Source organism: Elephas maximus, chromosome 20 (assembly GCF_024166365.1).
Source record: "Elephas maximus indicus isolate mEleMax1 chromosome 20, mEleMax1 primary haplotype, whole genome shotgun sequence".
NCBI lineage: Eukaryota > Metazoa > Chordata > Mammalia > Proboscidea > Elephantidae > Elephas > Elephas maximus.
The window spans coordinates 44,383,293-44,407,170 of NC_064838.1; the positions used below are offsets into that span (position 1 = coordinate 44,383,293).

General features: G+C 44.6%; 1 protein-coding gene across 2 annotated transcripts in view; it reads left to right on the forward strand.

Moving 5' to 3' along the window:
- Positions 1-23,333, forward strand: part of ZXDC (ZXD family zinc finger C) — a 50,695-nt gene extending 27,362 nt beyond the window's left edge. Inside the window, exons 7-10 of one of the 2 annotated variants that reach the window (XM_049862535.1) lie at positions 1,798-1,882; positions 18,000-18,166; positions 20,987-21,088; positions 22,446-23,333. In XM_049862535.1, coding sequence (XP_049718492.1) covers positions 1,798-1,882; positions 18,000-18,166; positions 20,987-21,088; positions 22,446-22,532 — 441 coding nt within the window. In that variant the 3' untranslated portion in view covers positions 22,533-23,333. Of the gene's footprint in view, positions 1-1,797; positions 1,883-17,999; positions 18,167-20,986 lie in introns of both variants that reach the window. The other variant, XM_049862534.1, reaches the window with a different exon arrangement.
- Positions 23,334-23,878: the final 545 nt, after the last annotated feature.

Genomic DNA, 23,878 nt, shown 5'->3' on the forward strand with positions numbered 1-23,878 from the left:
CATTACTCTCAATTTTGAGGAGATTCTGGATCAATCATTTATATGCAGACATTTCTTACTGGTTTACAAAAGAGGACAGAGCCCTGGCCTACAAATTTGGAAATCTGAATTCTGATCTTGAGTCTGGAACTGACTAGCTTTCACAACCTTGAGCAAATCACTTAACCTATCTGAGCCTTAAATTCTCACTTATTTCTAAAATGAGGGGTTTGGCTAGATGGTTTCTAAGGTCCTGTTGAATTCTCTGATTCCATGATAATGTGTTCTTTTTCTTGAAAAATATTGGGATGTTCTTAATGTTACAATGTTTTGCCTTTGTGCTTCTCACATAATAAAATGACCTTAGAATTACTAATGACCAGAGGAGGAGGAATCACGATACAAACTACCTTTAAGGTTTAGTGGAAACTTTAAAACCATGCCAAATATTTTTTTTTAATTAACAAGAGGAAAAAAAAGGGAATGGTCTGTGAACCTTCATTCCTAGAGGATTGTAAAAGTACTTCACCAGTTTTCAGGCTGGACGTTAAGTATGCTTTAATTATTTCTCTCAATTACACATTTAATATAATTTAGAATAATTTAAAGACTCATGGGTTAATCGTCTTAAGTCTCAGATGGGAACGATCAGACAGTTTTTGTGGCGCAGGTTAAATTTGATGGTGATCTTTATATTGTGAACATATGTTAAATCTTTTAAATTAGAATTAATTGTGAGGGAACCTAGTAACTGATCTAGCATGGAGCCAGCTTTCTTTATTTTTAGTTTGAAAAAAGTACAGTCTCTCTGTCCTTTTCTGATGTCTTACTTTGTCACTGTCATAGCCATACTTTGTAGCATTTGCTTAGGTTGCCACAGTGATTGCTAAGTGGACAAGTGAATGGGCAGTGAGTGAGAGATGGGCTGCAGTGCAGAGGTTAGGGGGCAGTCAGCCTCTGTGTGCAGGGGCCTGGTGTCTTGGAAGTTGTCTCATGCCCCACTCTATCTCCCAGAAGCGGAACTGTGGGTGGAGGCAGGAGGAGCTAGCAGGACCTCGATCCTAACCCCTTGTTCATTTTCTTGCTAGCTATGTGACCTTGGGCAGCCTAGCTTCTCTGAGTACAAATGGTGTGTGGTGAATGGGTTTCAGGTATGCCACGAGCTGTTGAGGGGTGTTCTTTATTCTTTTTTTTTTTTTATAGTAATAAATATTAAACCACTTTTCTTATAAAACATACATAGATTTACAACAGTTGAAGTCCTCTTTGCGTACTGTTTGTCTGGCTCCTCAGTAAACTTCTGAATTCATTAACTTAATTATAGTTTTGGTGGATGAGACTTTGAGGATAGCACGTGCTGCCAGGGAGGCCTCTGCAGGGGGTCTGTCGGATAGGACCTCCCCCAGTCTGCTGTACAAGTACTGCTTTGTGGCATATTTTCGGAAATGTTGGGAAATGCTGCAGTAAATTAACCCTGAGTCACCAAGGGAAGGCCGGTTATTCATTTCAGAAAGCAGAGAAGTGTGTAATTCACTTGATAACAGTTTCTATGTAAATATTTTAACATGTTTTAGACTGGAGGAATAATTTGCTTCTCTGAATAATGAAATTATATTGTTCCAACTCTGAGTTTGTTTAGCTATCGCTAATTGGATGTGGCATCCGATTATTCCTATGCCTTTGCATGTAATCGTCCTAGAATGGTTATTGGAGCTTTAATATGTCCCAAAAGCAGACTTCTAAATTTCAGTAGTTCCTTTGCTACCCCTTCCTTTGCCATTTAGATCCAGTGACTGACACACTTTTCTTTGGTCTCAGGAAAGTGGGGGCTCAGCAAGAACTGATTACCGAGCCATTCAACTAGCCAAGAAAAAAAAGCAGAAAGGAGCTGGGAACACTGCAGGTGAGGACGTGCGTGCTTCAGTGACTGCGGCTTCCGAGTGCTCTTTTCTTCTCTTGGAAATAACAGTTAGCTTGTTAACTTAATTAAGCACAGAGGAAATGCATAGAACAGGCATTTCTATATTCTTTGCATTACTTTTATGTTCCAAGTACTCTTTTATCCTTCATCAACTCCTTAATTTTTTTTTTAATTGTATTTTAGATGAAGGTTTACGGAACAAACTAGTTTCTCATTAAACAGTTAGTAGACACATTGTTTTATGATATTGGTTAACAACCCCACGACATGTCACATGTCCACACTCTTCCTTCTTGATCTTGGGTTCCCTATTACCAACTTTTCTGTCCCTTCCTGCCTTCTAGTCCTTGCCCTTGGGCTGGTGTGCTCCTTCTGTCCTTTTGTTTTACGGACCTGTCTAATCTTTGGCTGAAGGGTGAACCTCGGGAGTGACTTGATTACTGAGCTAAAAGGGCGTCCAGGGGCCATATTCTCGGGGTTTCTCCAATCTGCTTCAGGCCAGTAAGTCTGGTCTTTTTGTGTATCAACTCCTTAATTTTATCAACTTAAAAAAAAATTAGTAACAAAATTTCCAGCCTCAGTATAGCCAAAGCCCATTGCCGGCGAGTTGATTCCAACTCATAACAGCCCCACAGGACAGAGTAGAACTGTCCTGTAGGGTTTCCAAGGATTTGAGTGGCTGATGGATTTGAACCGCAGCCGAGCCTTAACCACTGTGCCACCAGGGTATCGGTATGGACATGTTTTATTTACCTAAAAAAGCTGTGTGAAAGTTGAGGATTGCACACTCTGTTACCTGGAAGGTTTCTGAGGTAAATGACGAAAAACAGGCCAGGTGTCAGTAAAGCGGAGGTGAAAACTGATAACAAATGGCCTTTGGGATTGAGAAGACCCTGAGAGTGGGACTGACGCTATCCCCAGGGGCAGCCATTCCATGGCCCCAGCCACTGGGTGCAGTGCGGCATTGTAGGCCCCAGTTCAGAGTGGTATTGAAATCATTGTAAAGGGTTAGCAATTTTGAATTTTTAAAAGACACCGTGTGGACCAAACATAACCTGCTAGTTTGTAACCTTGTGTCTTAGTTCCTCTTGAAAATGTAGTAGTGGGACCCAGTGTTTAAAAGAAACTGGAAAGTCCTTTTGTAAAGGTAACAGTGAACTCTTTTAATACCTGCTTCCCCCATGTATTTTTTGTGTATTTTATTTGTCTTACTTATTTAAAAAATGTTAAGGTTAAAAAAGCCCATCGTTGTCAAGTTGACTCCAACTTAGGTGACGCTGTATGTTACAGATTAGAACTAAGCCCCATAGGGCTTTCTTGGCTGTAGTCTTTACTGAAGGAGATTGCCAGGCCTTTCTTCCATGGAGCTGCCGAGTGGGTTGGAACCACCCACCTTTTGGTTAGTAGTCCAGTACAAACTGTTTGCTGCACCCAGAATGCCTATGTAGGATCAACAATACAATTTTATATCTTGCTGTCAGTGCTTGGTAGTATCATGCCTTTTTATTTAAAATAAATAACCATTTTCTGTTAATTTTCTTAAAACAAATATTTCCCTGTAATGAATGTCGTACATCTCAGTGTTAATTGTGATATAGGAAGGGTTACCTCCACAGTTCGTAGAGTATCAAGATGGAGTTGACAAGAGACAGTAGAATAAAGTGTGGTGGTGAAAATCTGTAGAATGACAGAATTCACATACACCAGACAAAATTAACGAAAGAGACCAAATGCCTTTTTCAGGGATTTATCTGGTAGATAAGCTTGAACTGGAAGGAAAAAGAAAACTACAAACATTCAGGTAAATAAAGCATTTTGAATTCCCGGCATTGCATCAGAGTGACACCTGTAGAGGTGGTTTTTTTCTCATTGTTTTTATAAATATTTCAATATTATCTTTAAAAAATCAGGACACTTTAAAAAAGCATAGCCACATTCTTTCAGGAGGCACCTGAGGGCTGATGGCCTGTCTTTCTGTGTTGAGTAGCCATTGAAGATCAGTGAGTAGATCTGTTCTTCAGGGTTTGAAGAAAGCAGATAGTCTAATTCTGTCATTCCTTTTTCGTTTATTGGCGAGCATGCTTCTGTAAAGAGAAACTTCTCATACCTTGAGGCACGGTTCGTACAGAAATGTCAGGGTAAATGTTTTAATCTTTATGTTTTCAAAATAATGAGTTGGTTTCTTGGCATCCTTCATTGGTGATCAAAGTATTCTTATACACTCATCAATTTAGACATTTTTCACTAGTGTTCTTTTTTCTGGTCCAGGATGCCATGTTGCCTTTAGCTGTTTTATCTCTTTAGTACCCTGTGTGTCAGTCAGCTCCTCAGTCTTTTGATGTCGTTCATGACACTTTTGAAGAGTACTGGTCAGTTATTTTGTAGCATGTCCATCAATTTGGGTTTGTCTGATGTTTTCTCATGATTGCACTAGGGCTGTGAAGTTTTTGGAACCAGAGTGATATGCCCTTCTCATTGCATCCTACTGGAGTACATGGTGCCAGCATGATTTATTACTACCAATGTTAACTTCTCGTCACTTGGTTAAGGTGTTATCTGCAAGGTTTTTCCACTACGAAGTTACTATTTTTTCCTTTGTAATTAATAAGTATTTTGAGGGAGAAATTTTGAGACTGGGTGCAAAGTTTAGGGGTCCCCAGGACCACCCTCAATTCCCACACCAGCTACAAGTTCGAGGGTCCCCAAGACCACCCTTAGGTTTGATAATTCTCTAGACAGACTTACAGAACACACTCAAACTTGTTAGTTATACTCATGGTGTAGTTTATTACAGGGAAAATCAGCCAAAGGAAAATAACAGTTTCGTATCACAATAATAGGTCACTGAAGAATTTTATTATTTTCTCAACAAATCCTGTATTTGATTTTTAAAAAATTGATACTCATTACTGATGGAAATAGGAATGAAAAGGCGCCTCCTGGATGTAGTAAAGATTGTCACCCAAACCTCCTTCATAGGGAATTACCAAGGACGTTCTAGACACACAGCTACGAATTACGTAGGGAGTTAGTTGTATCACCGTTGTTACCTTTGTCATTTAACATGGGTCCGGAGGCTTTTGCCATTGAAATAAACCAAGAAAAATATGGTAGGGAAGAGACAATAATTTAGAGAAGATTTGACTCTTCATTAGAAAACCCAAAAGAATCATTTGAAAAATGACTAGAATTAGAAGATATTTAAGTGACCAGTTACAGAATAAATGTATGCCATCCGGAGTTGTGCTACGTGGCTGCAGTACCAAAAAGAAAAGCCAAAAACCTGTTGCCGTCAAGTCAATTCCAACTCATAGCGACCCTATAGGACAGAGTAGAGCTACCCTCCTGGGATTTCCTAGGAGCGGCTGGTAGCTTTGAACTCCCGACTTCTTTGGTTAGCAGCAAGCAGACAGGAACTAAATGGAGGAAACCCCAAAACCTGTAGCGTGAGAGACAGAAGAATCAGTGCTCTGGGTGGGATGATGCCTCCCTTCTGTCCTGTGAACGCCTCCTGCTGTGCAGGCAGTCTTCTAGTTTCAAAACGTGGCAATGGGCAGAACGGGAAGCGGCCCTGCTTGCGTTCTAGTGGTGGGGTGGGGAACATGCCAAAGCAACGAAAACAGAGTAAATCAAATTACTAACGTGATGAGGAAAAAACAAGGAAAGAGGTCCCTGACAATGTGTATGACAATAAGTAGGATAGACTGGACAGCTTCAGAGAAAGTAACACCTGAGCAGAGACCTGAAGCAAGTGAGAAAGGGAACCATGTGTGTCTAGAGGGAAGAGCATTCTGGGCAAAGGGAGTGATCAGTGCAAAGGCTTCGAGGAAAAGCCAGGAGGCCAGTGTAACTGGAGCAGATTAAGCCAAGGGGAGAATTTTAGGAAAAGATCAGAGGGAACAGGGAGCCAGGTCATACAGAACCTTGTGGGTCATTGTCAGGGCCTTGGCTGCCACTTGGAGTCTGGTAGGAAAACGTTGTTGTTACCTCCGACTCATGGTGGCCCCTTATGTTGCAGAGTAGAACTGCTCCATAGGTTTTTCAAGGCTGTGATCTTTTGGAGGCAGATGGCGAGGCCTGTCATCGAAGGCACTTCTGGGTGGGTTCAGTCCGCCAACCTTTTGGCTGATAAGCCCCACCCATAATTAGAAACATGATGTGATAATTTTCAAAGGATCAATTTAGTTGGTTTTTTGAAAATAAACTGTAAGGTGGCAAGGGAGGAAAGGAGGAGAATAGTTAGGTATTTATTGCCATCATCTAGGCAAGAGATGAGGGTGGGTTAGTGGTGGCTGAGAGGTGGTGAGAAGTGGGCAGATGCTGGGTTTCCTTGAAGGTAGAACCAACAAGATTTGCTGACAGATTAAATGTGGGACGTGAGGTGGGGCAAAGAAATTTCTGCAAAGATGTTATTTCTTCCGAAGTATTTTAATGCGATTCTATTTGAAATTCCTAAACGATTTTCAGAAAATTGTGGAAGAATTTACGGACAAGCATCCTAAGAAGACATTGGGAAAATAGCGGAGGGGATTTGCGCTGTAGTTATTAAACTAGCACAGGGCTACCACGGCTAAAGATGACGTAGCCCTGGTGCCTCACAACCCTGAGCCAGAAACAAACGTAAGAGCACGTTCACCCTCTGTATGTGGTAAAGGTGGTTTCCAAGTTATTGGCAAATGGGAGCTGATGGGCAAATGAATGCTAGCCTTTTGGGGAAAAATGTGTTAAAATGCTGTGCAGAATAAAGGTCTACGGATTTTAAAAAGTATACAAAGGTGTAGAAATAGCCAGTACTTACATTTGCTTTGTTATTCTCTGTGGGGCCCTGGTGGTGCAGTGGTTTAGAGTTTGGCTGCTAACCAAAAGGTTAGCAGTTTGAATCCACCAGCTGCTCCTTGGAAACCCTATGGGACAGTTCTACTCTTTCCTGTAGTGTTGCTATGAATCAGAATCGACTCAACAGCAGTGGGTTTTTTTGTTTCTTTGTTCTGCATTATGTGTGCTTTACACATATTAAGTCATTTAGTCCCTACAGCAACCCTGTAAGGCAGATACTGGTATTATGGTTGACCCCTGTTACAGTTGGGCCGCTGAGCCCATAAGGTATGTGATTTCTTAGTGTCACTGTGATGGGCCAAGTGCCCTGGGGGAAGGAGATGGCCTCGCAGGCTGACAGCAGAGGCACCAGCCACAGAGAAGAAGGTACCAGTGGATCTGTCAACATTATTTCTAATTGGCCAAAAATAACTTCACATGACAAGAAAGCAGAAACTGATAAGAAAGATGAACGGCCTGTGGAACAGTGGGTAATGGGATGAGCAGGCACTTCACCGAAGACGCTGCTAGGCATAAGGGACGTCCTCTCCAAGGTCAGAATGGAGCGTGGCTGGGCCTGCAGATGGGACGAAGACTCTGCGCTGGCTGAGGTGAATGGGGACACATTCTCATGCTGTGCTGATGAGAGTTTCGCTGGGGATCCACTCTGACATTGTTGGAGGGCCATTTGGTAATGTTTTGAAAAACTAAGAAAAATGCCTAATGTTCACCCTTGACAATTACATGTCTTTGGAATTCATCTCAAGGGACTGTCCAGGGATGTAGGCACAGGTACAGTGGACCAGCTGCTGTTCAGTACGGAACTGTTGCTAGTGAAATGCTTAGAGCCAGAATGTCCTTTGTGAATGTATTTGCATAGAAACAAAACTGGTAGAACATATTACCAGTGAATGGATAGTGGTTCTTCTGAGTGTTAAGATAATGGATTTTTTCGTTTTATAACCTTTTCCTTTTTGTATTTGAAAATAAATTAATTGTGTGAACAAAAAATTAATAAAACCCCTGTTTAAAGAGTGAGAAAAAGAGAAACTGGGATAGAATACATCAGCTGAAGGTTTTTTGAGTGGTACCTGGGTTCAGGGATAGCCTTGTAAGACTTCCTATGAGGATCCTCGGTTGTCTTCATCTGTAAAGGAATCTAATCTAGAATCATTTCCCCTTCGCAGAGCTGGGGAGTGGGAAAGGAGAGGGCAGTGGGGAAGGAGAGCCTGTCACCAGTATGACTTGGTAGCATTGGGGTGACCCCTGGATTCTCCGACGCACGTGGGGATGAGCTTGGTGCCACTCATCGAGGAGGGATGCAGCTTAAATCTGTTGTTAAGTTACCAGCTCCTCCCTTTCTCCCTGTAGCTAAGGTGGGAGAGCTGAGCTGGTCCCTAGGGCTGACGGGCAGAAGGGGAGTGGAGGCCCTGCAAGCGGCAGTGCTGGCCAGGTGAACGGAAATGTAGTGAACTGGGCTTGTAGCAGTTTTAACATATTCTCGTAGAATTCTTGTAACACTCACATGCAAATTTAAAAACTGTTGAATTTTTAAAACATCAGACCCTGAAGCAGTGGTTTGTGACCTTGGGACCAGGCATCACCTAGGTGGGTCTGGGTGGGTGGGCTTTGGGCTGCTGTTTCAGAAACACTGCTCTGGGGGCAGTGGAGGGAAGTGTGTATCAGAATCCCCTAAGTGGGCTTTTCACAAAGTACTAGGGTACAGAGAGGGAGGGAAAAGAATTGCAGGCCTTGCCAGACTCTTGTTTTTCCTTTCGTTTTCTTTACAGAATGATTTTGTTCTAGCTGTCCATATTTTCCTCTTCACTGCTCGGCTCCATGTATTCAGGGTTAGAATCCTGAAGGTTAACAGTAGAGAGCAGTTTCTTGAGGACAGCTGCTTGTCAGTGCCTAGGCCTCTGCAGACCCCTGGTAGCCACAGGGCTGGCCGCAGGGCTTCCGGTACTCTGGAGACAGGCTAGCTCACTCGGGTTCAGATTGGCACTGGGTTCAGATTGGCGCTGGTCGCATAACTAAAGCTTTCAGTGCTGAGATAGGCAGGGGTCTTCTGAAACGGGTAAAGGGTGCTTGGTGGTAGCTGAGGTCCTCTCGTGACTGTAAAGGATTTCCATCCATGGTCAGCTCACAGGCGGTGTGTTGTTTCCCTCTTGGGGCACCCAGTGCAGGTGTGTTGTGTTTCTGTGGTCTTACATGCCTTCCTGGTTGTTTCTTATGCTGTTTCCTCTGCTTGGAACATGCGTCCCAATGCCCATGTTGTCTGCTGGGCAAACTCCTGTCCTTCTGCAGGTCCTGCTGTTGCCCCCTCCAGCCTCTTGCACATTGCTGTCAGCGGGACTGAAGATGACACCCCGTCCGGAACCCTGCTTAGGATTCTGCACTGGCTTCTCGCCATCTGTACCAGGTTTCTGACCTTTTCGAGGGTGAGGACATCTAGTGAACACGAAAAAGTTTAATCAGCTTCTCACCACATTCAGTAGCTGTGCTTTTACTACTGATTTAATGAGAAAATTTACAGTGAGCCTGCTTCTGAGAGGCAGTGTAGAGGGCTTCATGACGCTAGTTGTGGAGTAGGAACGTGAGGCCGTAGTCTGGCTTCTGTGGCTGTAATGGCCTTAGACAGGCTGTTCCCGCTCTGTGCCTCTGTGACCTTTTCTATATAGTGGGGGCAGTAATGAGGCCTGGCTTTTAGAGTTGTTGTGAGAATTCTGTGGAAGAATTCTTGTAGAATACTTAGTACAGGCTGACTAAAAAGATTGAGTGATACGTTTAAATGTAGATTTTGTTCATTACAACATCTGCTTCACATATTCATTTTACATTTTGTTGGAGCAGACTAAATCAATGCCAGGGCTTTGTGTGTATGGGGCTTTAGACCCTGGCCCTTTGTAGTTCACGTGATAGAGGTCAGAACCACTGACCTGTAGGACAGATTTCCTCTTTCAAACTGGCTTCGCTAAACCCTAGAGCCCCAGGTCCTATCATTCTAGTGGTACAGAGCTGCGGTCCCCTTGGACCTGCTCTTGTCACCCTGGGAGTTCCTGTTCATCCTCTCTGTGAGTTACAGGCTTGTCCTTCTCTGCTTTGCGTCACCACCATCGTATTCTCAAATCCTCGCACAATGTGTTTCCCAGGTACCTTGTCAGCTGGCTTCCAGCTAAGTTGGACCAGTGGGAGGCATTGAGCTAAGTTGGACCAGTGGGAGGCATTGGCTGTAGGCGATTAGGAGGAGCAAGGAAGGGGGAAGCCAGGATCAGTCTGTGTGTGTGTCTGTATGTGAGAGTTTTATGATAATGGCTGTGTCTTCTCTGTGGTGCAGTTCTTGCTAGGCAGCCCTGTTGCCCTGTTGTAGTTTGGCTCCTGTGAACTGTCCCTCTTCTGAACTCCGGTGACATCACCTCCTCCTCTTGCTCCTTGAGCCTTGAGGGCTGGGAGGTAGTGGCTCCTGCTTTGTGAATCTCTGGATGTGTGACCACTGTGTATATACTACCATATGTATAACCAGTTTTCTGTATGGAATTCCTCTGTTTGAAATACCTAGAGTGTTCCTGTGTCTGGTTGAACCCTGGCTGATACCCCCTCTACCGACAGCTTCCCAGGGGCAGTGAATTACAGCCACCTCAGTGTCCCAGACGTTGCCCTGGCCCTCCTGCCAGTGGCCCTTCTGTGTCCCCAGGGTGCCTGTACTCATCCTAGCAGGTGTCACATGGCATTTTGGTTTTAGGTTTGTTTATATGTCCCTGGAAAACATACATACCTGGACTTGGAACACTAGCCAGCAGAAGTAGGCCTGCTGATAAGGTGGGTGTCTGTTCACCATTATAGCCCAGTGCCTAACACCTAGTGAGGCACCAGTAAGTACTTGTTGGATGAACTGTAACACATGAACAGGCCACCAGTCACTGAACAAGTTTTACATAAAAGATGTTAAGTTTATGTAGTTAGCATAACCCTAGTACTAAAACCTGACAAAAGCGTGATCTCTAACATCTTAAGGCTTATTGTGTACCGCCATCGTTCTGAGCTCCTTACGTTCATGGCCTCATTTAGCACTCACAGCAACTCTGTGAGGTGCAGGTACTAATATCTTTTTTTTCCAGATGAGGAACCTGTAGCAGAGAGATTGACTTGATCGCCGGGGCTGAGTAACTAGAGAGGGAGCCCTGGTGACACAGTGGTTAAGCACTCAGCTACTAACCTAAAGTTTGACGATTCAAACTTACCAGCTGTTCTGCAGTAGAAAGATGTGGCAGTATGCTCCAAAAAGATACACATCTTTGAAAACCCAGTGGGGCAGTCTCCTCTCCTCTGGGTTGCTATGAGTTAGAATTCGACTTGATGGCTTTTGGCTCTTGGTATGCAGCTAGAATGTGGCAACCAGAAGTTGAGCCTGAGGCAGAATGGCTAAGAGCCTCCATCGAGTGGCTTACTTCTGGAGTGGGGAGCTGATGTGGAAGGTGAGTGGAACACGAGCACCTTGCCTCCAGGACGAGGAGGGCTTATTCAGGGTTTTGAGTGACTCAGTGAAGTCGTCTACCAGCAAAATATACCATCAGAAGATCAGAGGAGAACCATATTATCTTCACAGACGCCGAAAAGACAGTTGATGAAACGTAGTGTCCATTGCTGATTTTAAAAACATTGCAAACCCTAATCAACTAGGAACCAAAGAAATTTCCCTAATAATAGCGAATTGGACTCACAATCAACATTATTTTCAGTGGAAACACTCTGGAACTATTCCTATTACAATCACAAAAGGCAACAAAGCCAATTATGGGATAATACTTGACGCTTTTATGGAAGTTTTAGAGAAAAATAGATTAGCAAATAGAAAGGAGGAATGGATGATTGTTTATAGATATGATTAGAAAACCTTAGAGAATTGACACAAATAATTAGAAGGAGGATGTGGGAAGTTAGCAGCTTTTCTGTTAGAATAATCAGAAAAAAATCATGAAAAATAGATCTCATTCATAACGATAAAACTAATAACATATCTCGGGATCACTGTTGACAAACATGCTGTGTAGGTTTGGGTGGAGACATCCAGTTCTCCGTAATTTTCATATTTTATTCACTTCCTTGAAATCCCAAAGGAACTTAACAGAAAAATAAAACCTGTCAATTTTAAGTTCATCTGAAAGAACTGAGAGGAATAACGTGGGAAACCTGCCCTCTGACTTCAGAGTAGAGCTGCAGCAGTGGGCATGTGAGATAGATAGGAGACGCGCGTGAGAGCAGCGCTTTTCAAGTCGTCAGGGCAGGGAGGGAGTGGTCAGTAAGTGGGTCTGCTCACACTGGCCTACTTTTTGGAAAAAGTCAATTTGTATTCCATATACACTTTGACCTGCAATTCCACCACCCAGAGAAAACCACCTTTAACCTTTTGATGTTAACGTTTTCTTACGTTTGTAACCTACACAAGACATTATTTTATTTGCTTTTTGCTATTAGTAACGAAGTTTTTTCCTCATGAATATATAGATGGGTACAGTATGTTCTATAGCTTTGTAGTGCAAAATGCGTCAGGAATTTACAGGGTCCAGCAAGGGAATTAAGTCTTATTGCCCCCTAGCATCTGTTCTATGTAATAAGTCAAATCTCCCATCCTGGAATGGCGGTAAAAATTGTCACTTAGATCATTTTCTGTGTTCTGTGGTTCAGATGAGGAGCCCCAGTAGAGAAGTTCCAGAAGATTCCAAAGTGATTAAGAGCCCCCTACACATCAGTTAGGGGAAAGGGAGAGGCTCCTGAGACAGCGGCTTGGAGGATAGAGCTGTAGTGTTAACATTCTGTCGTCTTTCCTTCAGATCCTTCCCAGGGTAAGAGTGATGGCCCTGGTGGTCAGCTGTTACCTGCTGTGGGTGTGTGTGCACCGGGCTCTGTGCTGTCTGCCTCACTTGGTTCTCATGATGGCTCTGAGATGAAGGCACTATTCTCCCTTAGTTCACGGATGAGTCACATGACCAGTGAGCCTGGAGTTCGAACCCACACAGTTCAGGTCTAGGCTCTGGGATCTTGACTGCTTTGCAGTTTAATACCCAAATAGAATTTTTTTGGGGGCATATTTTTATTGGTACAAATATATATATATAGCACATTTACCAATTCAGTGTTTTTCATGTGTACAGTTGAGTGACACGAATTACATCAGTCATGTTGTACAACCACCACTAATACCCATTGCCAGGTTTTCCATCAGCATAAACAGAAACTCAGTGCTTCCGAAACAGTGATTTATCCTTCCCACCCTTGCCCATGGTAATCACAGATGAACCGTGTTTTTCTACGTTTGACTATTCTAGATATTTCATATAGTTGAGATCATACAGTGTTTGTCTTTTTGCGGTTGATTGATTTTACTCAGCATAGTATTATCAAAGTTCATCTGTGTCGTAGCATGTATCAGGACTTCATTTCGCTTTATGGCTAGGCAATATTCCCACTGTGTGTATAAACAAAACCATGTTTTGTTTATTCATCTGTTGATGGGCGTCAGGGTTGTTTCCACCTTTTGGCTATTGTGAGTAGTGCTGCAGTGATCATTCCTGTACATGTGTCTATTTATGTCCCTGCTTTCAAGTCTCTTAGGTATATACAAATAGGGTTATCTTTCTAGATTTATTTACATATCTTCAGAAGAGTGCTTGCTGGTTGGAGTTACTTCCTCCCCCACACCTTAAAGTTACCTAGAGTAGTAAGTGTTTTAGATAAATTCGACAATGTTGAAGCAAAGTTCAGTTCAGTATGAAGATTATCTTGCTATGTAAGGGTTTGCAGTTTTCCACAAAGAGAAAGAAATTTATTATTTTTCTTCTGGTTGGTTTATTAATTAGATTGGTCATGTCGCCACTCATCTGTGACTAGTGATGACTGGGGCTTTGTGGTTATTGTGGGGATTCAATAACGTAGATCTTTTGCTTTGCCTTTGCATGCCTTTAGACATCCTAGATAAACATACTTGCTTAATTAACTCAGGAAGTAAATAGCTAATTTTTAGCCACCTTAAATGGTCATGACGCATTAGCAGATGGCAAGATTTATCTTTGGGCTCATGTAACAGCACACCCTTCCCCAGTGGCTTTAACAGGTAAAAGTTTTTTTTCTTGTCCTCTTGAGCCAGGAATCTAGGTGAGGGCTGAGGGGCAGCTCAGCCGTGCCCTGTGGGGCCCATGCCCCTCCTCATCCTGTCCTTCATGCGCAGCCCTCTTCCCATGGTGCCTATGGGCAGCCTTCAGCCTGGGCTCCAGTACCCTTGGGAGTCTGAGAAGAGCTTTCAGGGGGTGCAGGCATGGATTGTTTTTAAAGGAGCCAACTTTTAGACCCTTACCTTCCACATATGACCTTCCCTAAAAGTAAATTGCCTGAGAAAGCATGTTTTAGTCCAGGTGTTCGCAGATGATTCTTCCTCTCACAGCCGTCTCTCTTCTTTACCAACAAACAAACAAAAGATAGATTGCCCAACCAAACTGACTTTTACCATGGTGCATTGCCCTGGGGTGTAAAAACAAACAAAATAATCTTCCAGAGCCTCAAACCCAGAGTCAACTCAAAATATTGGCTTCAGGGAAGTGTCTTTTAATAGATTAAGGCATCAAAAAGTACCAGGAGGCATTGTAGCCAGCATTCCCCTTTGCGCAGGGCTTTTTCTAAGGGTGAAGTTTGAGATGTCCTGAATTGAGAGATTGTGTAGAGGGGGATGGAGGAGTGCTGACAGTTTCTGTTTAAAGTCCTCACCTTTTCCAGCCCTTCACTCTTGTGTGAGAATGTGCTGTGTTTGAGGAAGGTGTGCCCTGAAAGCAAAAGCGCTCAGGCATGTGAACATAAGCTGTTGACTTTGCAACCCCGGATGAGTTATTATCTGGAAAGGAAAATACTTTCTGATGTGCAAGCAGTACAAGTTAGTGGTGATGGTTCTTTTAAATGTAACTACAGTGTTTGCAGGCCTACCAGGTTTTCAGAGACATTAGATTAAACCTGCAAATTAAAATCAATTTATACATCATGAAATATTCTAAAGTTTATCTTATTTCCTATTGTTAACATCTCTACATCCTATTAACAAAAATGCTATTTTTAATTACGTATAAAGGAAAAGTGTAATTGTGATGTCTAGCAAAAGTAGTGGAATTATTCCTGGTTTTTCACACACGATTTGTACTTGATTTTCCCAGAGTTGAATAGCATGCATACTTGCCATATTTAGTGAACGGGTACCATGCTTTAATTACATTTCTTACTTTGTAGATAACTTAACGGCCTAACTTAAACATACTTGACATTGGATTATTACAAAATAAATAACACAAAATGGCATAGTAGTTTATCTTGTTTTTATAAGTTAGGAAAACAGGTAATAAATATTAGATCTATATCATTTAATTCTTGACTGGTTTTAAAAGTAACCTAGAAGGATGCATTACTTGATGACTTTCTTAATTTATTCTTCAGTGGTTTTGTAATATTCCTAGAAACATGTTTCAATGTGTTTATCTGAATTAAAAAGGGAAGTCAGAGTTTTTATCTGGAACAAGTGTGCTGTGAAGGGGAACTCCTTGAAGAGGCACTGGCAGGGCCAGTTGCCCATGGCAGGTGCTTCCTGAAATTGAACAAGCCATGTCTGCAGCTTCAGGGTTGTGATGAGATGATATTTAAAGCACACCATACTCTGTTTTTAAGAGATGTATTTTTAGTTGGCAAAAGCATATGCTGTCCATGTTGAATTCTAGCAGTAAGTGGGATTTACGCACATATGCATGAATATCTGGGGAGACCAGTCTGTGTGCCCCCTTGGCATCAGGTACATTTTTGCTTTTGGTGTTTCTTCGTTACCTGTCAAAGTTTCTTACATATTTTGTTTTGATTGGTTTTGCATCACGCTTAATTGGAATGCTAACTCAATCTAAAAGAAGAATTTCAACAAGCCGTCTACTAGTTGACTGACTCATGGCAACCCGATTTGTGTCAGAGTAGAGCTGTGCTCCATAAAGGATTCAGTGGCTGATTTTTTAGAAGTGCATCTCCAGGCTTTTCTTTGGAGGTGCCTCTGGGTGGACTCGAACCTCCAACCTTTTGGGTAGCAGCCAAGCGTGTTAACTGTTTGGACCACACAGGGACTCCAGCAAGCACATAAAAACAAACCCGCTGCCGTCAAGTTGATTCCAACTCATAGTAATCCTATAGGACAGAGCAGACCAGGCCCATAGAGTTTCCAAGGAGCGCCTGGTGGATTCGAACTGCTGACCTCTTGGTTAGCAGCCATAGCTCTTAACCGCTGTGCCACCAGGGTTTCCAGCAAGCATATAGGAAATTTGAATAAATAAAATTTTAGTTTATATACATATTTGTATTACAGGAAATGTGCTAGAGTGATAAAATACTTTAAAGTCTATAGATGTGCTCAGGTGAAATTCTGGAGGTGAGTGGAATAGTGTCCAAGTTCAAAGAGACTAGGGCATGATGTCAAATCTCCAACTGTTGGAGAAGAGGGAGTAAAAGGTGCACCCAGGTACCTTGCCCACTTCACCCTGACCCAGCCCCGCTTTGCATTCTGAACACGATTAGAGCAATGAGAACAATTAAAAAGGAGGAAGTAGAGGTGGAGAACAGTCAAGAGAGACTTCACCTTGAGGCTTATGGGGTTCCCTGAAGCAGAGAACCCGACAAATGGGACCAAAAAGGAAATACCAAAGCTCTAATGGAACCGCACGTTCCTGCAGGGAGGACAGCAAACAGCAGACGTGGCAAACAGCAGACGTGCTGGCTAGGAATTGCAGGTGGCCAGGAGGAAACAATTCATCCACACGGGGAGAAGATGGCAGGCTGTCCCCAGGAGGGCGCAGTGCCTAGGAGGGCTGAGGGTCAGGGAGTGTGGTCCCCAGGGTTTTATGTGTGCAGCCAGGCTGTCTGCTGAGTGCATGAAGACTGTGAGGACAGGCAGGGCAGGGAAAGATGCTGAGGTGCTGTGTGACCATCCACTCCAACCACCCGTGAGATGAGCAGGATCCGAGGAGCAGCAAACATCTTGCTGAAAAGCACTGTGGCTCTCCCGGGGAGTGGCTCTAGGGATTAGGGCCTCACCAGCGTGGCCAGGGCACCCTGATGTAAATGCATCTGCAGCAACAGCCAGTACGTCCTGTGAACAGAACTTCCTGTGCCTCCCGAAACGGGAGCCTTAGTGCACAGGGGTCCAGGCGGAGGACCGGCCTCTTCAGGCTTTGTCTCTTTCTTCCTTAACTTTAAATCAAGTAGAAATTCTTAGGAAGAAATATTTTTCAGAAGTTTAGCAATTCTTTCAGTTTCTTTATCTTCAGCACTTGTTAAATTTGACAAGATAAAATGTAATATTTTTATGAAAGATAACTTGTATGGTAGACAGCTTGTGAAATTACCAGGGTAAATCCATATGTATGTGTCCAGGGGCATCTGGACAGAGCAATAACAACAGCTAAACGGGCTTTGGAGCTTCTGTGAACCAGGCACTGTCGACATATTTACTAACATAGTCCTCCCAACAACTTTACGATGTACAGGCTATTATTCCCATTTCACAGGTGGAGAACACTGAGGCCCAGAGGTTAAGTTATTGCCCACGGTCACACAGCAGGGTCAGTGGTGGAGCCATGACTTGACTCCACAGCCCTTGATCTGAGCTACTACTCTCTGCGGCTCCAGTGTTTCCTATTGCTTACATGGTTACCTCTGGGTGTTAGGATTTTCCTTTCTTTGTACTTTAGTTTAATGAAAAGTATATTTTTATAAAACCAGTGAAGTGGTCATTTTTTAAAAAGGAAACTGGACAAAAACTTGCTGAAGGATTCGGTAGTTCTTCAGCATTCCCTGAGTTGAATACGAGTGTGGTATGACGGCCTGCCACCTTCCCATCTTCCTCTCCATGGTGCTGCTGCTCAGTGTGGTTGGTCGTACCAGTGAATGAATGTCCTGGGTGCCAGCAGCTGCTGAGATAGAGGGATAAGGAAGCGCCTCTGCCCTCCAGAAATAGGCAGCTTGGGTCTGATGACTGGGTGTCTAAATGATGGGTATCATACATTTTTTAAATTTGTCCAAATAAAAATCCTGGGTTTTTAAAAATTATTGGTTTTTACCTCTTACTTTGTGGCTATTCCTGTTGAGCACTTCTAAATCTGCTGGTCTGTGCAGAGTCACACAGTGTAGACTGTTTTCCTATAGTGTGACCCCAGTAAGGGAGGGGTCCTGACCAGTAGATTGTGTATTGGATGTGTTGGTTTGTCTTTCATTTTAGGATCCTCAGGGCCTGCTCAAAGAAAAATAAAAGGTGACAAAATCAGTCCTCACCTCCACGCAAACCAGAGCAGTTGGCGGTGTGGGGATGTTGTAGTGCCACGCAGAGGCCTGATGGGACCAGAGCCAGCGGCCGGGGTGCGGTGTGTTCAGGTCCAGCTACTCCAGGTAAGAGCCAGGGACCCGGAGGAGGCAATCTGCAGACACTGGAGGCGGGCCAGGGTGGGCAAGAGTGGTGTAGACTAGTCCCCTGTGGCCTGCTCCCCTCAGCTCCCCACAAGCCCTGCCTCGTGATTTCCCTCATCTCAGCTGACTGCCTTTTCACCACCTGCCTCCATCCCACGTGTGACCACTCCCCGAGTCCTGTTGTTACATCCTGAACCTCTTTATAGCCCTGCTTCTTCCTGTTTCCCGCCGTGTGACGCTGCATTTGTCTAGGCATCTGCCTTTATTTGGTCTTCACCATCGTCTCTATGTCTGGCTTTCCCCCAGTGCAGTGTACCTTCCACTCCTCTGAGTTATCCTAAAATATGAGTGGACTCATAGCCCTCTCCTTGCATCAGGATGAAGTGCTGGTCATGGCTGTTGCTAGTTTGGCCACAGAAAGTCCTTGCAGTCTTCTCTGGCCATACAGACTCCTGGCAGCACACTTCATGGGCCCAGCCCCAGAACCCTGGCTCACTGACTCCCCGCCAAGCCTCTGCTCACTTCCTCAGGCACATTGGTTGCCCCTTTCTCTGTGCGCTGGGTGCTGATGTGCCCCCCGCACCCCTGGCAGTAGCCTTCATTGTGCTTTATTGAAGGTACTTTATTTTCCTACCAAACGGAGCCCCTCAGGGACAGGGCACTATGTCGCAGACCCTGCTGTGTCTGGCCAGCAGGTACCTGCCTTGCAACCATTTCTTCACTGGCTCCACATATGCCTTAATTTTCAGTTTCATTTTTAGTGGCCAGAATGGGGAAGTTAGAGGATTTGGGGAGAGAAGCGATTTAAAGCTGAGTATATATACATGGCTGTGACTGGCTGTGACTGGCCCAGTGACATACCACCTCTTTATCGAGCATGTCCCGTACTCCTGGCTTCCTGGGCCCTGGATTACTGTGTAGCTAGGAAGGCAGAGTCGTAGCCGTCTGAGCATGTCTGCATGGCGAGCTGGCTGGTTGTGACACTTGGAGGGAGAGTTAGAGGGAAAATCAGTGGGCCTGTAGCTGGGGAGTGCTCACGAAGGGAACGGGCTCACTGGCTGCGAAGAGGCAGGATTCAGAGAGGTGCGGTGGGACCAGCAAGGGGCGGAGGCTTGTTGGTGGGGTGAGTGGGGATCATGGTGAGGGGGCGTGGGGAGGCCTTAGAAGAGCAGCACAACAAGGTGCTCTTGCTCACGTAGAAAATGAAAGGCCCTTGTGAGTATTTGGCAGGGGCAGGAGACTGAGGAAGGTTTGTCTGCAGAGAAGAACAGGAAAACCTGTCCTTTCTTCAGGCTTGGGACCAGTGCTGGCTCGGAGCTTGTGAAAAAATTGATATAGGACCTCCAAAGATAGGGGCAGTGTGAATAGGGAGGGGAAAGGGCCAGTCAGTGACCTCTGAGCGTGGAGCTTCTGAGCATGGGCACAGCTTGCAGATCAGAAGTGGACAGGGAGGATCACAGGGAGTTTTTTTTTTTTTTTTTTTAATTGTGCTTTAGATAAAAGCTTACAGATCAAGTCAATCTCATACAGATATTATACACACCTTGCTGTGTACTTGTAGCTGCTCTCCTCTTAATGAGACAGCACATTACTCCTTTCTACTCTATATTCCCCAGGTCCATTCAACTAGCTCCCGTCCCCCTCTTCTCATCTCGCCACCAGACAGGAGCTGCCCACATAGTCTCATGTCTGCTTGAGCCAAGGAGTTCATTCCTCACCAGTATCATGGTCTGTCTGAATAGTTCAGGCCAATCCCTGTCTATAGAGTTGACTTCGGGAATTCTTCCAATCTTGGGCTATCAAAGCGTTCGGGGACCATGACCGTCAGGGTCTCTCCAGTCTCAGTCAGACCATTAAGCCTGTTTTTTTTTTTTTTTTTTATGAGAATTTGAGATCTGCATCCCAATGTTCTCCTGCTCTGTCAGTGATTTTCTGTTATGTTCCCTGTTGGGGCAGTGAGGATCAGAGGTTCTGAAACGGAAACTGGAAGAAAGCTGGTGCCATGGGTAGATAAGGAGTTGGTTGGGAAGGGAATATTTTTTAAGAGGCATCCAATTAAAGATGAAAACTTTGATGTCAGAGAAACCTGAGTTTGAGTCCTCTATCTTCGCCTTATCAGCTAGTGTAATCTTGGGCAAGTTACTTAACCACTCTGGGCCTCCATTTTATCACTACAAAATGGGAATGATAGCGTTAAATCCTTGACACATGGAAGGTTCTTGAGGCTGTAGGAAGAATCAGAGATGTGAGCCTGAAATGTTGTAATGATGGGCTGCGAACTGGCTGGACTTGGAGATTACAGGCGGGCAGGTGCCAGATAGTACTCATTTTCTTAATTAGATGCTTAAGGACCTGGTATGGTAGCCTGGCCCCTCTCTGGGCACCCTCGATCTGCTCTGGTCCTTCCCAGCTCTCCTGTGAGGTGGCTGGTACAGAGGGGCTGTTGGAGAACATCTGCGGGCAGAGGCATGGCACTTGGGGCGGGGTGGGCAGCCCCTGAGAGGAATACAGAAGCAGCCCTAGCAAGAAAATGGGCATCAGGACTGAAGAGGAGTTCGGACTGCAGGGCAATATGGGCACGCAGGAGAGTTCCCAGAGAGGAGTCTGGGGAGGGTGGATGAGCAGGATGGTGGAAGGTTCAGGACCCAACTTGGTCTTTGGGCCTGCTTTCTCACCTGGACTGTCTGGGTGGGGCTTAATTCTGCTTAGTGCCACAGGAAAGAGGATTTTCTGGCAAGGATGAAGATGTTGCCAAGCTCTATATAAGCATGTGAAAGATGTTTTTCATTGTTGCTTCCCTAGGATGATCCCTCAGGTGAAGGAGTCTTGCCATTCACACTCAGCTTGCAGCCCCCCCTGCTCCGTCCCCTGCTCACCGTGGACTTGCCCGTCTACGTCCTCCAGGTCTGGATACCTTACAGCTCCTTATCTTTATTCTTAGAACTCGTAGAGAGTTTCCTGGCTCCCTGGAGGCTCTCTGCAACAGCAGGTTAGTCACTGAGCTAGGCTCACTGTAGAGCCTGGGCTGGTTTCCGCGGACGTTGTGCTGTTTCTAGAAGAGGCGGGTAGATGACAAGGTGGGGGGCATGGATAGCTCGGATTGGCTCGTCTTGGAGCTCACTGACCAGGTAAGATGTAGTATGCTCTGGGAGTATTTTATACTGAAAACTGCTAGTTACTTTCTCTTATGGGAAGCAGGCTGGCCAGTTTTTCATATGTGAAGAAAAGACCCAGAAGAATTACTGTTAAGTAGTTGCTTAGAACAGGTGGCGTTGGAGAGTTCAGATCTGGATATAAAAGAACGGAAGCATAAGCTTGCCTAATTTCTATCAGTTAGGTTTCCATAGTTTTTTAAATGCATGCAAACAGTCGTTTTAGTTTTGCTGCACTCAGATTGGGCTGTTCATCTTTTTCTTTAACATCAGAAATAAATACCGACTAAAGCGTTGGCGAGAAACGGGGCTGGCGCCCAGACTGCCACGGGCGTGTAAATTGGAGCGTGGTTTATGTATCCACTGCATAGCCCAGACCCCAGTAGTGTCTCTTCCATATTGTTTGGCAATTCCACTCATGAGGCTTTATTCCTAAGGAAATACGGTGGTGTGTAAGTAATCAGCCACACGATGTTCATTGCGTCATTGAATCTAATTGTGAAAAGTTATCTTTGAACAAGACGAGATGGATTTGATGGGTATGGTATAGCCGTGTGGCTGCAATACTTCAGCCATTGAAAATAATATAGATGAATACTTAGTAACTTGGGAAGATGCTTACCATGAGTGAAGTGGGCTAGAAGGTTACAAAACAAAATAACCTCATTCAGGTCGTTCTCATTTTTGAAAAAGATACATGGATGCGGGTGCTGCAGTGTGTGTGGGTGTGTAACACACAGTATGTGTGGGTGTGTATTCATCAGTGTGTGTGTAACATACACCTGCACAACAACACAGTCTTCAGTCCATTTTCCCTCCATTTTGTTTATATTTTTAATTTTTTTCAGAGTATGCTTTTAAAATATGGGAAGACATGTTATTTTTAATTAAGAAAGGTCAGATGTGCCTGCTGGGTTGGCCTCATTGGTTTCTGTTGCTCATCAACACTGAGACCATGAGGACATTTGGGTGAGAGCTGAGGTGTCGCCTCCTCTGAGGTGCACGTGATTCTCCTGGTCCCAGTCAAGTCACCGGCCCTCAGAGCCCCACGGCCTGTTTCTGGTCCAGCCCCACTCCCTTGTCCCTCACACTCTCTGCTTGGCTCACAGGAGGTGTTCCCGGCTTCGGAGGATGCCACTAGCCCTGAGGCTGCGCAGTTTGCCAGAAGCACCATCAACCTCCAGGACTTACAGTGAGAACACTGGCTGCGGGAGCCCCTGAAGACTCAATTAGATGGTCCTGGTGGCGTGGCTAGGACTCCCACTCAGCTTCTGCTCCAGAGTCTGGCCTAATTCTTCAGAAAACTTTTTGGTACATTTATGGAAAGCGTTTTTCTTACATTTTATCAGGAATCAGTCAGGGGCTATGCTGTTTGAATGTGCCCTGTACAGATGCAGTGCTTTGGGATGTTGGGCTCACGTCCAGAGAGGCTCGTGTTGGGTCCTCACCAGCCACCCACGCACAACATCCTTTCTTTCCTGCATGGCCTGGGCTGTACAGCCCTTGTTGCATCAGAAAGAAAAGGGAAAAGACGTCTGTAGGAATAGGTAGAGTTCAGGTCTTCCAGTCGAATATAGCTTTCTCTGTAGTAAACCAGATGAGGTCTGTTAGCTTCAGTGTTTTAGTGTTTTGCCTGAGAGGTACCTAGAAAGACCATTTTCCCTGAGAGCTCATGTAACAGGCCACCCCCCAGTCACGGGGACGGTGTTTGTGGTCAGGCAGATTTTGCCATGTTGTCAGGTGGAAGTGGCCACGTCAACAGGGAAGCTAAATTGTAGTCCACATTCTTGGTGTGAAAGCAGACCAGGCAGGGCCAGGCAGGTGCAGGACCAGCAGGCAGCCCATTTGGGAGGTAGTTGTGGTGAGTGCAGCTGGCTGTCATTGGACCTGAGTGAGCCCTCTTCATAGGCCCCGTCTATTGTTCATAGTTTGGGTGCAGTAGAGTTAACACTTCTAAAATAATCTTTCTAAATTCTGTTGTTGGGTATTAATGTTTAATGATAATTTGACAGTGGTTTATACAGTGATGTTCTGAATACTATAAATTATGTATAGGACTGTAATGATGTATGTGTATGTTTTTATTGTTGAGGTTGAAGATGTGCATATACTACGTCAAGGTATATTTTTACAGAGTAAGGTCTGTCTTGAAAAAGACAAGTTGATAATCTTGCACATATTTATTTGTTAATTCCAGCTGATGGGATGGACACAGGGTCATTCAGAAATGCTTTTATGCCTTGTGCCTTTCGAAGTGGCTGATTGTTCAACAGATGCCGTTTTGGTTCTCAGACTGGAGTCATCCAGACTCTTCCAGTTTTGTTTGTTTCTTGAATTTGGGGCTTTGGCTTTTTGGAATGACTCCAGCATTCTCTGTGATTCCTCTCTGTCTTGCAGAGGTGCATCTGCCCAGGCTGCCTCTGCCTGCAAGAATTAAAACGCCATTTGTAAATGGTTCTTTTCCACAGACATCTGTGCTGCATCACAGACTGAAGTTCAGGGCTTGAATGTGCCTACCTGGTCCTTGCCCCAGACCTCCTAA